The 14,602-nt window shown below is 32.8% G+C and overlaps 2 protein-coding genes across 2 annotated transcripts in view; both read left to right on the forward strand.

Annotated features, from left to right (window-relative positions):
- Positions 1–833, forward strand: part of LOC144845082 (DNA-directed primase/polymerase protein-like) — an 84,909-nt gene extending 84,076 nt beyond the window's left edge. The window contains exon 11 of the mRNA XM_078702225.1: positions 770–833. The gene's annotated coding sequence lies outside the window, so the exon portion shown is untranslated. The remainder of the gene's footprint in view (positions 1–769) is intronic.
- Positions 223–14,488, forward strand: LOC144845064 (ATP-binding cassette sub-family C member 4-like). The gene is made up of 22 exons (XM_078702199.1): positions 223–329; positions 918–1,133; positions 1,332–1,421; positions 1,558–1,721; positions 2,736–2,861; positions 3,393–3,642; positions 4,045–4,170; positions 4,758–4,859; positions 5,319–5,510; positions 6,084–6,265; positions 6,729–6,825; positions 7,606–7,791; positions 9,015–9,146; positions 9,725–9,820; positions 10,531–10,735; positions 10,926–11,005; positions 11,484–11,624; positions 12,039–12,194; positions 12,373–12,462; positions 12,606–12,778; positions 13,121–13,226; positions 13,644–14,488. The coding sequence occupies exons 1-22, from the start codon at positions 297–299 to the stop codon at positions 13,890–13,892; spliced, it is 3,192 nt and encodes a 1,063-aa protein (XP_078558325.1). The 5' UTR covers positions 223–296; the 3' UTR covers positions 13,893–14,488.
- The last annotated feature ends 114 nt before the right edge of the window (positions 14,489–14,602 follow it).

Below are 14,602 nucleotides of genomic sequence, written 5' to 3' on the forward strand. Positions count from 1 at the left end.
AGTAAGAATGAAAGTATATAATTTCACTCTTCCTTGGTATAATCTATATACTGTAAATCAACCTAGTATTACCACTGTTGATTTCAGGATATAGGTGTTTGATGACATGCACACTGCCTCTTTATTCACTACATATTCTGCTGACAATGACATTTATTAATTTTATTTGAAAAAGAAAAAAATAATTTGTTATATATATTTTTTTTAGAGAATGGGATAAAGAAGTTGAGAAAGCTAAAGTTAATGAAACTGAACCTAATATAGCAACAGCAGTTGTTCGAATCATTGGGAAACCAATGCTCATTGTTTTAATATTTGTTGTTCTTGAGGTAATCATACTATAATGCACAATTCACAAATATTTTATGTAGGAAAGGCTTTTTTTCTTTTTCTTTTTTTTTTTCGGAATATCATGGTGACATAATATATCCATAACAAAAAAAATAAAAAAAAATATCTTAATCTAAGAGCTCATAGAACAAAAACAAAAATATATAAATATATAGGCACATCGCTTAAAGTGACATCTGAAAACCATGTTTTGTTTCTTAAAGCGTGCCATACCTATCAAGCATATTGTCTGATTACTTCCATTATTTATATTAAAGTATGGCATTCCTCACATGCAAGATGTTGATTAATAATGTTCTGCATTGCTGCGGTAAATCTAGATCTTGTTTTCCTTTACTTAATATACAGTAGGTCTATATTACCTTATCATAGACATATAAATAATTTATATAAAACTCTGTCTACACTATCAAACTAGTTTGACAAATATGGTAGTGATATTTCCAAATATGGTAGTGATATGACATCATCATGTCCATATATGCGGGCACATCACATTTTTTGTCACATAAAGTTTGATGTAGACAGAGCTGTATACAAACTTGATCAATTGTTTTGTTTATCAGGAAGTTTGCAGGACTGTGCAGCCGTTGTTTGTAAGCCGTTTAGTCATGTACTTTGAGGCAGATTCTGAAATAACAAGCAGCGAAGCATATACATATGCTGTTATCATTGTTCTGCTTTCTGCTATTGCAAACACCATAACACATCCATATTATTTTTATACAACTCTGTTGGGAATGAGACTTCGGATTGCATTTACTGGACTCATTTATCGAAAGGTGAGATTCTCATATTCCCCCCACCCCCCAACACTCCCGTGCCACTTAGGGTTCCTAAAAAGACTTCACCAATGTAGAAAAAAATGCGTTTAGCTAAGGATTGAAATAATAGGTCTGAAGCTCACTGTCATAGTACATTCACTTTTGATATCAACATTGACATTCAAGTGTTCATTCAGAATTATGTCATTTTTGCAGGCTCTCCGACTAAGCAGCCTTTCTCTTGGTAAGACGACAATTGGACAAGTTGTAAACATCTTATCAAATGATGTCAACAGATTTGACCAGGTACAAAATCTTCAATGATTGCAAAACAATATAATTGCTAGAGAACTAATTATGGGACATTTTACCTTAAACAATTGAAGTATAGCAACCATACACTAGTCTGAAAATCCGATACATAATTTTTGTTTGTTTTTAGGCATTTATATTTGTAAGTTATACCTTCGTAGCACCAATACAGTTGATTGTTGTTACTGTGTTGCTATATTATCAACTAGGACCATCATGCTTTGCTGGAATGGCAGTTATTGTTCTGATGACTCCGTTACAAGGCTGGTTCGGGACACTCTTCTCACAGCTAAGGTATAATATGCTTTGTCTTAGAATTTTTAAAAATGTTTTCTAATTTGTAAATGCTTTGAGTGGATGGAATGGAAATAACATCATGTGTTATTCTAAAGTTCTGTCTACACTGTCAAACTTTATGTGACAAAAAATGTGATGTGCCCATGATGATGTCATATCACTACCATATTTGGGCATATCACTATCAATTCATGTTATCATCGACATATGCTGTACAACCCAATGGCGCATGAGCTGCTTAAAAGCCTTTAGTTTATTTTGTAAATTTGAGGGCGGTCTCCGCTCTGCCAGCAATAGATATGGAAGCTTTGATCTAAAAAACTACCATATTTGGGCACATTGCACTTGTTTTGTCAAACTAGTTTGATAGTGTAGACAGAGCTTAAGTGAGGCTTTATTAGAAATACCAAATCACACTAATATAATTACATAACTAAGCCTGTTTATTACTTGACCTTCTGCAGAACAATTTAATTCAGGCATGAATGGATTTCTAAACCAAAAGTAATCCAAATTATACAAAGAATAACAATATTTATTGTGGCTCCATCCAGTCACAGTTATCCCATGATAATCTTAGTATTTATACTTAGTATTTGACAAATATTTTTTGTGGCTTCTTTTTTGTCATAGTTATCCCATGATAATCTATTTGACAAATGTTTATTCACTATGATACAAAACCGATGACAACTCACTTTTTACATTCTCACCCTTATATGAAACAGAACTTGAATTAAAAAATAAAAACAATTGAAAAAAAGGTCAATAATATTAAGGTACTGTATTATTGTGGCAATTTACAATGTTTTTCCATATATCTTCTATATTTCTGCTATCGATACTTGAACTAAAACACTTTCAATATAGTGTAATATCAAAAATATACCAATAAATTAAAACTCTCTCTTTCCTTTCTCACGCCTGAAAATATTCTCTCCATTCAACTTGTATAACATCCCTTATTTGTCGGTAATTTTAATTTTCTTATTTTTGTTTTGATGGTTTTAGGACAAAAACTGCAGTCTTGACGGATGAGAGAGTTCGGTTAATGAATGAGATAATATCTGGTATGCGTGTCATTAAGATGTATGCTTGGGAGAAACCATTTAGCCTCCTTGTGTCGGAGTCGCGAAGGTAAGACAATCAGTTTTACCTCTTTTTTTTGGGTATTTTTTTGTGTAGGCTTATTTTAATGATTTGAATTGTACTTAAATACCTCCCAATGCAACTTTTGCCTGATTGCATGTACATATCTTACTCATCATTATAGATTATATTTATGCATCTTTTTCTTGTGGGTAAGCATTAAAGTTCTTTGAACTATTTAGCCACCAACCACACATCTCTCTTAAATGTATGATGCTTATTGTAATATAATTATTTTATTAATAATATGTGGAAATCAATATAACAAACAAACTGTAAACTAACAATTTTGAATGATTTTTTATATTATTAATGAAGAAAATTAAATTAAATTCAATTCAATTTTATTTTCAAAAGATACATCATTGTGTAATAACATGAGAGTTTTTTTTTTAAAGTAGAATGCACTTATGCTGGAGAAACTTAAATAAGTCCAGGGGGCTTTAATGCTAGTTCCACTAAAAAAAAATATTAAAAAGTATATGTAATAAATGTTTCAATTTTTCCTTTTTATTATAGAAAAGAAATTCAGAAAGTTCGAAAAAGCTCTCAACTTCGGGCGGCAAATTTATCTCTATTCTTTACAACCATAAGTCTTGTGAGTTTGGCTACGTTTGTTGTGTATTCTTTGACTGGCAACACACTGACAGCGAGTAAGGTTTATTTTGCCATCCCGTTATTCATTGTTGTGCGGCAATCGTCGGGTTTATACTTTCCGTATTCTGTCGCGACTACAATGGAAGGGTTTGTTTCATTGCGACGTATGCAGGTGAGATTTTGAAATATCAGTTACTGTAATAAAGAATGAGATTTCAGTTTTTTTCAAAAATATTCAGAGGTTTAGCGCAAGGACTTAAGCACAATGCAAGGACTTAGCGCAATGCAAGGACTTAAGCACAATGCCAGGAGTTAAGCGCAACATAAGGACTTAAGTGCAATGCAAGGACTTAAGCGCAACGCATGGAGTTAAGCACAATGCAAGGACTTAAGCGCAATGCCAGAAGTTAAGCACAATGCAAGTACTTGAGTGGAGAGCAATAAGTTAAGCGCAACGCAAATGATTCTAACCTATCTAGTCTTTTAAAAGTCTTTTATTTAGAAACAAAATAAAAGAACATAAAAATAAGTTTTTCTTGATTTATTTATTAATTTTAATTTATTATTTTGAAAGGATTTCTTATTGTTAAAAGAACTTGCTATTGAAGCTGCTCCGACTGATGTCTCAAAAGATGCAGAGGATAAGACTACAAAGGATCCTCAGGTGACAATGACAAATATTTCAGCATCTTGGGATGAGGTGAGCTATTGGTGTTTTTTAATTCGCTTGGTTGTCTCACTACTTTTTAGGCTTGGATAACAGTATACAAATAATGAATGTTTATTTGTTGAATGCGAAGACCATGGTTACTCTACTTTGGGCTTTTTATGGCCGATGTCTGTCATGAACGACAATGTCAATTAGTTTTACATTTGTCTGAATGATGAATGAAATTAAGCCAGTACTGTTTAAAGCACCTTGGTTGGTCCCAACATTGACTAAGGGCTTCTCTCGTGCAGTACCCACCTTGACTAGATGAAAGGCATGGGGAAATACGTCTGAGCAACCGTGCTGATTTCAAATACCTAATGGGACCCCAGCTCCATATACAGCACCCGATATTCCCCTCTAACAAGGCCCAATGTTGCTTAACTTCGGTGATGTGATGAGAACTGGTGTTTCAACGTGGTAAAACTGTTGCCAACCATGAAATAATGAACAGCACAGGTTCGAAAATTACCAATCAAATGTCAAGGTTACACATTAGGTGTGTTATAACACCATTGTATTCTCCTCCTCCTCAACATCATCTTCATTAATAATTCATTGTACTTTTGTTTAATTAGGATGATGGTGAAAAGGCATTGACAATGGTTCTGAAAGACATTAATTTAAGTGTGAAAGCAGGAGAACTATTAGCAGTGGTAGGACCTGTTGGCTGTGGCAAGGTATGTTATCATTAAGGATATTATGTATGTCTATGATGCAATACAAGATACTACATAACAAATGCCTGCGCATAGTGTTTCAAACATTCATCTGATATGTTAATCTACACTGTCAAACTTTATGTGACAAAAAAATGTGCCCATATATGGACATGATTATGTCATACCACTACCATATTTTGGCATATCACTGTCATATTTGGGCACATCACACTTATTTTGTTTGATAGTGTAGACAGTGCTTTCCTTTCACATGGCTATATATGACCAGTACAACACAGCAATTATCTTTCATTAAAAACGTATTAGCCATGTCTCAAAGTATAGTATCTAGGTACAGTAGCACTGTAGTACTTCAATAAATGTTAATACACTACTTACAATGTAGCAATCTTTCCCAGCTAAATTTGTGAATCCTAATCAAATTTTTAATTTGCATTGTTTTGCTATTGCTTTTAGTCTTCATTGTTGATGACTATAATGAGAGAAGTTGCACACATGACAGGCAATCTAGATGTCTCTGGCAGGATAGCTTACTCAGCACAACTTCCATGGATCTTCTCTGGAACTGTGAAAGATAACATAATCTTTGGCCTACCCTTTGACAAGCAAAGATTTGATCATGCCATTAGAGTCTGTGCCTTAAAAAAGGTAATATTCATTATCCTTTGATTGAAGTGAGGGAAGGGTTGAGGAGGGAAAAACGTAGGTGAGTATACTGGAAGTCTGATCAACACTCTACTGTAATTCCATATGGTGTCAACCAATGCGAATTTGGTATTTTACATTATGGGATATACGACTGAGCGAAGGAAAGCAATTATGGCCATGTCATAACATCCAAGAAAATATGAGGAATGGACTTTGAGGTAAACAAATTGCGGATTGAGAGAATTCATGATACTGTTTTGTTGAACTATTTCTCCTTTAAGCTGCTTTCACATTGTGCCCGGATTCAGTCCGGTGCCCTGAGAAAAATGTTGTGGAAAATGGATTCAATTTGGACTCCGAATTTGGATTGAAGGATGAAGAAGCCATTTGATTGGGCCAAAAATCGTACAATTATTTCTTTTGACCAATCAACAGTGAGCATGAATGACCTTGCTTGACAACACTCGTGACATTTTTTCTCAGGGCGCCGAACCGTATCCGGGCGCGATGTGAAAGCGGCTTTAAATAAATCAAGCTCTTTACAAAATATTTGTGTGTCTGGACTTTTCATAGGATCTGGATATTTTGGCAAAGGAAGAGAAAACACTGGTTGGTGAACGTGGTGTAAAACTCAGCGGAGGTCAAAGGGCGAGGATCGGGCTTGCAAGAGCAGTTTACAATGATAAGGATGTTTATCTTCTTGATGACCCACTCAGTGCTGTTGACACACAAGTTGGAAGGCATTTGTTTGATGTGTATGTATTGTGCAGTATGGAAGGCAATCACTGCCAAAAAGACAATGTATTAGCAGAAATATACAACATACTCGCAGAAATATAAAATGAACTTGCAGAAACGTACAATGGCCATTTACTGCGCATTCATTTTCATGACTATGTTGTATATTTTTTTGTTTGTCTGTTTCAGTGAATATGTTGCACGTTTTTGTGCATGTTTTTTTGTTGTCCTTTCTGGGAGTACATTGTATGTTTCTACAAGTATGTTGTACATTTCTGCGAATACATTGCATGTATGTAATTGTATTTTTGGCGGTGATTGCCTTCCATAGTGCAGTACACAATTAATTTATCTGGAATGTGTATCGTATTGACCTACACTATAAAGAAAAAAACACACACTAAATCTACCAATTTATTTTAATGGAAAAAAGAGAACCTGTATTTCTTTTTTTAATTAAGTTTTGACATTCTTTTACAGTTGTATTAAGAATGCGCTAAAAGACAAAACTTGCATCCTGGTTACTCATCAGCTTCAGTACCTGGAAAACGTTGACAGAATCTTGGTTATGAAAGATGTAAGCTGCCTTTAGTTATCCTGTAAATTAAAGAACTAGTCAAGTCAAGTTTATTGTCATTTGTAAACATATAAAAAACATTTACATTGAAATGAATTTGAACGGTTTCAACTAACAACAAATAAATAGAACTTACACTACGTGGTGAAACTATCCCCCGCCGGACACCATCCCGGTATTTCTAGAACTGGTTTCAGGGTTGGTAAAAAACTAAACCCCGCCGGACACCATTCCGGTATTTCAATGTTTCAAGGAATTACAAACTTAATGTAAACATGTGTCTGTGTGTGAAAACAGCAATAGTGTGTGTTTGAACCCAGGTTATCATATATGTCATCTATAAGATTGTGGAATATACAGTATACATATTCATTTATTTCACTAAAAAAACAAAAACATTTATAAGCACAAACATCAGTTAATTCTTACAGTAAAATATAACAATAAAACCATACACTATTTTGGGCGGATTTTAAAAAAACCTAAATATATCGCTGTTAACAGGCTAGTTTTGAAACATCCAATTGAATCTATGGTAAGGAAGACTATGTAATTCTTTTTGCTTGGAGATTATCCAACAACTAAGAAGTTAATTAAGGATGTGTGAGAACACATTTATAATGGATGATCCTTGTCATTGGTTGTCAAAAGCAATCTGAAACTATATAATGAAATAAGTTGAACCATGGAGAAATAAGTTAAATGCAGATACTATTTATTAGGACGTAGACTTCCATTCTAAATCTATAAATATAAATATTTTTTTCTTTCTATATTTAGGGTGAAGTTGCTGGATATGGTACATACACAGAACTTCAATCTTCTGGGATTGATTTTGCATCATTACTTAAAAAGCCAGAAGAACAGGAGCAAAAGGTTGTGTTTAAACGCAGAGGATCATCCTTCAAAGTGTCATCTATAAGACGCTCACAATCTGTAGTTTCCGGACAGTCAATTGAACCTATAGTAAGGAAGGCTAGGTGTTCAACTATGATAGGATAATACTTTTTATTATTAATATAATGATAATAACTTTATAGCCAAACACTTTTGAATCTGTGGCAATACACTTAAATAGTGGTGCAGTCAACTAATACCCTTTTCACATCTGCATAAATTGTCACTACAACATGTAACCAGGTTTGATCTCCCAATTTGTTACACGAACCTATGATTGGTCAATTTAATACTAGGAAAGTACATCTTGGAACAAAAACAGGCATCTCATCAGTGCCTGAAGTTTCTAAACATCAATGGTAGGAAATATTTATGTTCATCTGTCTGAGATTGAGCCTAAGTTATTGGGTGGGATTATATTCGAGTATCAGATTAATAATAATAATAATAATAATAATTTATTTGGAGATTACACTTTTACAACAGTGGCACTCGACCAAATGGAAGGTGCATCCAAAAGAAATATACAAAAAAAAAACATGATATAGAAAATAACAATTACAATAAAAAGTCGACGTAGGTCAACATGTCAAAACAATTCGACTACAGTAACTACAATACCATTGATAATTAACACTACAGCAGCAGGAAACCCACTGACACCTAAAAATACAAAATTACAAGAAATAAACATATAGAATAGGTAGGAACTGTACAATATAAAATGAATTGGGCAACAACAATGTAGACCTAACACTATAATGAGATAGATATCAATCATTTAGTTTGATTGATACATGGATAATTATTTCTCCATGATTGATATGAACATTACTCGCCTAGAACAATACATCTGTGTGCCCAAGCTCTTTTAACATAGTGCTTACAGTAACAATCAAAGATATTTGATATGGAATCGACGTCATACATATAATGATAGTAGTTATCAGTTCCACCTAATACAAGATTTGATTTGGTGTTCAGGTCACCAGAGATAAAATTTTCCTATACATCTAAATGATTGATATCGATTAACATATATTCTAATTTGGTATATTCTTCAATCCTTATGCTATTGAGTTGGTTACATGTGAATAGAAAATGTTGAATGTCATTACTCTACTTGATCAATTGGCTATTATTTTTTTACACTGAAGTACCCAAAAGCTCTGTAACTACTTTTGGGTTATTTTACTTTATTGTTTTAATTTACCTTTTTGCTTGTTCTCTATCTCCATTGAGATCCAGCCACATTCCCTTTTGATAATAATTTTGTGTTTTTTCTCGCATAGTGTGATGAGAATGATGAAGAAGAGTTTAAGGCTACTGGTAACATATCTTACACAGCGTATGGTCAATACTTTAGAGCTGGTGGTGGTGCATGCTTCATTGCATTCTATGTACTAGTTAACCTAATTGTACAGGTAAGTTTAAAATTGTTTATTTATTATTATTTATTTGTTTTATTTCATCAAAACAAAACATGAAACAGAAAACAAATAAATACTCTATTTAAGAAGCAAACTTAAATAAAAATATGTTAAATAGTAAAAATTAGCCTATTGAGCACAATTATTTAAAAAAAAGCATACAATGAGTCTTGAATGAAGAATAACTATTGAAGAAAATATCAACATTTAGATGATAAAAACAATAATTTCACCTTGTTGATTGAACATTAGGCATTCGGAAATTATATATTGGATCAAGAACAGTGACTACAAAAAATCTGTTTTAAAAAGGCTTAAAATAGTATAGCTTAATATATTACAAGACAGATTGGGTTATGCTTACTACATTTGAATAAATTTTTGTTTGTTTATATATACAGTGATACACAGATATTACAAATCCATTTATTGTTAGTTGAAAGGAAAAATAATTTATAAGGATAATAATACTGTAGTATTCATATAAATGATTAAATTACACAAAAATGAGCTGATATATTTTTTGTAATCACTTTTATCCTATATTTTTGTTTTTTCAAATTATTTTTCAGGCTCTTTTCAATGTTGCTGACTGGTGGTTAGCATATTGGGTGCTGCAAGAGGAAACAGCTTTAAATGAATTTAATGAATTGGATTCTACCAATTCTGTAAGAAAGATGTTTACAATTTTAGTAGTAGTATATTATTGATGAAGAAATAGGACATTTAGACATTAGAAGTGTTTTTAAACATTTAATTAAAAAAAATAATTTGTCATTGCTCAGGAATTGAGTTCTCATGCACTCATGCAAATTGAAAACACAGAACTTAGACTTTTAATTAAAATAAACATTGCAAATGCTTCTTCTTAAAATAATAAATGGTAGCACATATGTTTGTTTACAACATCAAACTAGTTTAAAATAGCATTAAAGCTAACGTTTCCGTGCTTGTGCCAACACTCCCAAATAACTCAGGTTTACTGTACATTCATCAAGCTGATTTTACACTAGGCGAATTTGTTCGTGTGAATCCAACATATCACAAAGAGACAAAATTTGCGTTACCCTTTGCACTACAAGAGCGAGTAGCTGCGATTTTCATTTCCATCGCGTGTCTGCTGTGCTTTTCGATTTGCATAAGTGTTCATGAACGTAGCCCATTTCCTGAGATCTGATTGGTTGCGAAATTTCCCCTTCGCAAAGGTATAAACAATTCATAATACCGATTTCGCTGAAGGGAAAAACTCAAGGAACTAGAATTCTATAAAGGGATTTGGAAGATAGAAACATGAATATGCATGCGTATAAGCCGACCCTTTTGATTCGCGCGAACAGATTGGCTTTACTTACATGATTGATTTAATTTCTTATTACAGACTGCAAGCCCATCATCTTTTGAATTTGATTCCAATTGGTACATCTACACATTCTTAGGTTTAACTGCCTCATTATTTGTTATGAGCTTTTTGAGATCATTTTTGACATTCTCGTTTGCAATCACTTCTTCAGAAAATTTGCATAATAAGATGTTTCACGCTGTTGTGCATGCACCAATGAGATTCTTTGATGCAAATCCAACAGGTAAAGTAGAGTTTTTCTGTTTATTTTTTGATGTTATTTTGGCTTTTTTTGTTTTAATGTTTGACAGTACGCTTAAATTTTATGAACAGTTTTTGAGGTCGTCCACTATTAACTCACAAACAAGTTCATTAGTTCTTATTTAGCTCACATCATCCATGCAATTATACTAAAGATATTGTTTGTTTTTAAGGTCGCATCCTAAATAGATTTGCTAAAGATATTGGATTTATGGATGAGCTTCTTCCATTAACAGTTGCTGATATTGTTCAGGTAGGTGTTCAGAAAAAGGAACAATGGAATTAAGATTATGTATGAAAACAATTTTATAGCTGAGAAATCCATATTTGTAGCATTCAGACTGGGAAAGATAAATCACACACATAAAGGCATATAACAATTTTCCATATTTCATAAAAGCTCATAACTGGTTTGCTGGCCTCCTTAAACTCTGTCTACACTATCAAACTAGTTTGACAAAAAAAGTGTGATGTGCCAAAATATGGTAGTGATATAACCAAATATGGTAGTGATATGACATCATCAAGTCCATATATGGGCACATCACATGTTTTTTGTCACAGAAAATTTGATAGTGTAGACAGGACATTAGGCCTTCCTACCTTTTTTCTGACTTATACATTATTATATGTTGTTTTAAAGTTTTGCATTCATTCAATTCATTATGGTACACATCCCACTAAGATGTTATATTCTTCACTTTTCCTTTATTCATTTCATTTTTCATCAGATTTCATTGATGGTTTTAGGAGCAGTTCTCACAGTAGCCATTTTCAATCCTGTTGTTCTCCTTGTTGTCTTTCCTCTTGTTATGATTATGTTTTTGGTGCGATTGTATTTTTTGCATACTTCACATGCTGCTAAAGAAAAGGTATATGGTATAAGTGATTGTAATTGATTGTATCACACTCGAACAAATGAGTTCTGTAGTAAGTGCCCAAATAAAAATCACCGTTATATGTGTCTCGCTCCTTCCCCTTTCTTCCTCTCCTAAAAATATCTTTGTCTATTTGAAGCAGTGTTCGTATTTTATTGTGCCGTTCTTATGCTGTCCATAAGAACCAAGGACTTGCAAAACCTTGCTCTGTATGTATCATCAGTATTTTCTAAATACAATATTTAAATCTAAAATCGTTTGAATAAAGTTTCCTTTGAATAAGTGGAATGAATTGTAATTAAGTGAGTACAAGAGCTAAAACTGCTGACGCTGATGAAGTGTGGCCTGAAAAGAAAAGTGTAAATGAAATGTCTCAACATATTCCTTTCATTTTTCGTGTATATTTAGGTTGGTATTGCAGGCCGAACTGGAGCTGGTAAAAGTTCAATAATGACAGCATTACTACGATTGGCTGAACCGTCGGGCACAATTACGATAGATGGGGTGCTATTAAATGACCTTGGGTTACATGACCTACGAAATAGTATTTCTATAATACCTCAGGTAGGACTATAGTACATTACCATTATAACTTTCAGCTCTCTGTATGTAACAGCTCATCAACATTTTATATTAGTTGCATTGATGCATTAGGCCTACCGTTTATTTGTGTCAAGATCTACTGTATCAACCTCAAGATATTATATTGCAGATATATCGTATTATATTACTATATTTTTAGGACCCAGTATTGTTCAGTGGATCTCTTCGTAGGAACTTGGACCCATTTGAAGAACACACAGAAGTTGAATTGTGGGAAGCGTTGGAAGAGGTTAGTTTTTTTAATGTGTTTTTGTGATCCTTAATTTAAAATGTAATTTAAACATTTATATAATATTTAATAAATAAAAACCTTAATGTAAATGGCAACAGAATGATAATATTACAAATTACTGTTTTTTGTTGATATTTTAGGTTCAACTTAAAACATTTGTTTCTGAGTTTCCTGAAAAACTAGAAGCAGAAGTGACCGAAGGTGGGACTAATTTTAGTGTCGGTCAGCGGCAACTTTTGTGTTTGGCGCGGGCAATACTGCGACACACCCGCATCCTGATTGTTGATGAAGCCACAGCTAATGTAGATATCAAGTAAGAAGAACATTGTACATGATTAGACAAAGTGGCACAGCTAACATAGCATACTTGCTTACTAGGTTCAAATCATTGTCTAATCTCAACAATAACAATATTTTGTTCATGGCTCATCAATATGACACACAAAAGCACATAATGTTTTAATCAAATCATTTAATTTTCTGCCAAAATTTCAATAAAATTAGATAGCATTTTTTAAAAACCAAAGCATTGTTTTTTGTTCAGTTTGCATTTTCAGTCATTATTTGTTTCTTCTTAAAGTACTAAAATACAGACATAGCCTAGTAAACGTATTTATTATGTTTTTCAGTTGACGTCATATTTTTTTCATTTCAGAACAGACACCTTAATCCAGGCTACAATTCGTGAGAAGTTTGAACAATGTACAGTGCTAACAATAGCGCATAGACTTAATACTATTATGGACTCTGATCGAATTATGGTAATTTTTTTTAAATTGCGACAGTAGAGAAATACGAGAGACGTCAAACGGAAGAACTGTTTGAGTAGTGAGAGTGTGTTAGATTAGCGTGTCCAGTTTTGTGTGGATGCTTCTTTTGTGACTTGTGTTTGATCCATGTTATTGCCAGTGACGTAAACGCATAGGGCAAAGGCTCCTGGTTTAGTACTCCTGAGGGTCCCTCCAATGCTGGGTAGTTGCATTGGACTGATCATGCTCTGTGGCCCCTTGTGTTTGGGGGCCCTGGGTTTAGCCAGTGTTAGCTTATTGCTGTTACACCACTGGTTATATTCCATACATTATATAAGCTAGAAACCTGTTTATTCAATATAGACGTGCCAATTACCATTTTTTGTACTGTGATATGATAATATTTTTTAAAATTCTAAATGTTTTCAGATTCTTGATCAAGGAAGAATTGCTGAATTTGATGAGCCATTTGTTTTACTTCAGAAAAATGATGGATTTCTTAAGAAAATGGTTTCAAAGTGCGGACAAACTGAAGCAGCGAATTTACTTGATATTGCCAGAGAAAAATATAATAAAAACAATTCAAACAAAAAAAAGACAATGTTAACAGAAAATGTACACACTATTATTGAAGAAAATGATGTTAATGTTACTTTAAATAAAAATGTAGGCCTATAGTATAGTATAGTAGGACTATGGGAAGATTTCAACCCAGATACCACAAGCTTGAACTGTTGCCACAACAAATTAATGCAACATGGTTTTAAAACGAAAACATCAGAAACGATAAGTGTAAATAAAGTTTTGACTTTTCTGCAAAACTATCACAATATTTAAAATATATTTAAATGAATTAAAAATTAAAAGACGTTTACTAAATAATTTCAATATAAAATTTAATGACAAGAAGAGAGATTGACGTTTCGGTACCATCATAGAACCATTTTCAAGATCAAGTGAAAAAACAATAATAATTATGTGCACTAAGCACCAAAGTTGGTGACAGGAAATGCTAATTGAGGGCTAATTAAGTAATTAGCTCCTCCTACTGAGTTAGATAAACAATTTAGCTTTGATGGAATCCGATTGTTTATTGGTGCTTAGTGCACATAATTATTATTGTTTTTTCACTTGATCTTGAAAATGGTTCTATGATGGTACCGAAACGTCGATCTCTCTTTTTGTCGTTAAATTTTATATTGAAAATATTTAAATGAATCTGATCAATTATTACCTGGATGATTTCATAATATTTGTGGAAAAAAAACAAACATTTGAAGGCTAAGTGGTCTATAAAAATAATTAATTAATAATAATATTATATTTTTCTAGTAGGCAGATGATGTTACATTTGTATGTATTATATTAAAAACAATTATATAATAATA

Source organism: Antedon bifida, chromosome 6 (assembly GCF_963402885.1).
Source record: "Antedon bifida chromosome 6, ecAntBifi1.1, whole genome shotgun sequence".
NCBI classification, from domain to species: domain Eukaryota; kingdom Metazoa; phylum Echinodermata; class Crinoidea; order Comatulida; family Antedonidae; genus Antedon; species Antedon bifida.

Coding starts and splice junctions, on each gene's coding strand:
- LOC144845064 (XM_078702199.1), top strand. CDS start 297: ATGCTCATTGTTTTAATATTTGTTGTTCTTGAG. Junction 3,643..4,044: donor TTTCATTGCGACGTATGCAG/GTGAGATTTTGA, acceptor TTATTTTGAAAG/GATTTCTTATTGTTAAAAGA. Junction 4,860..5,318: donor GACCTGTTGGCTGTGGCAAG/GTATGTTATCAT, acceptor TATTGCTTTTAG/TCTTCATTGTTGATGACTAT.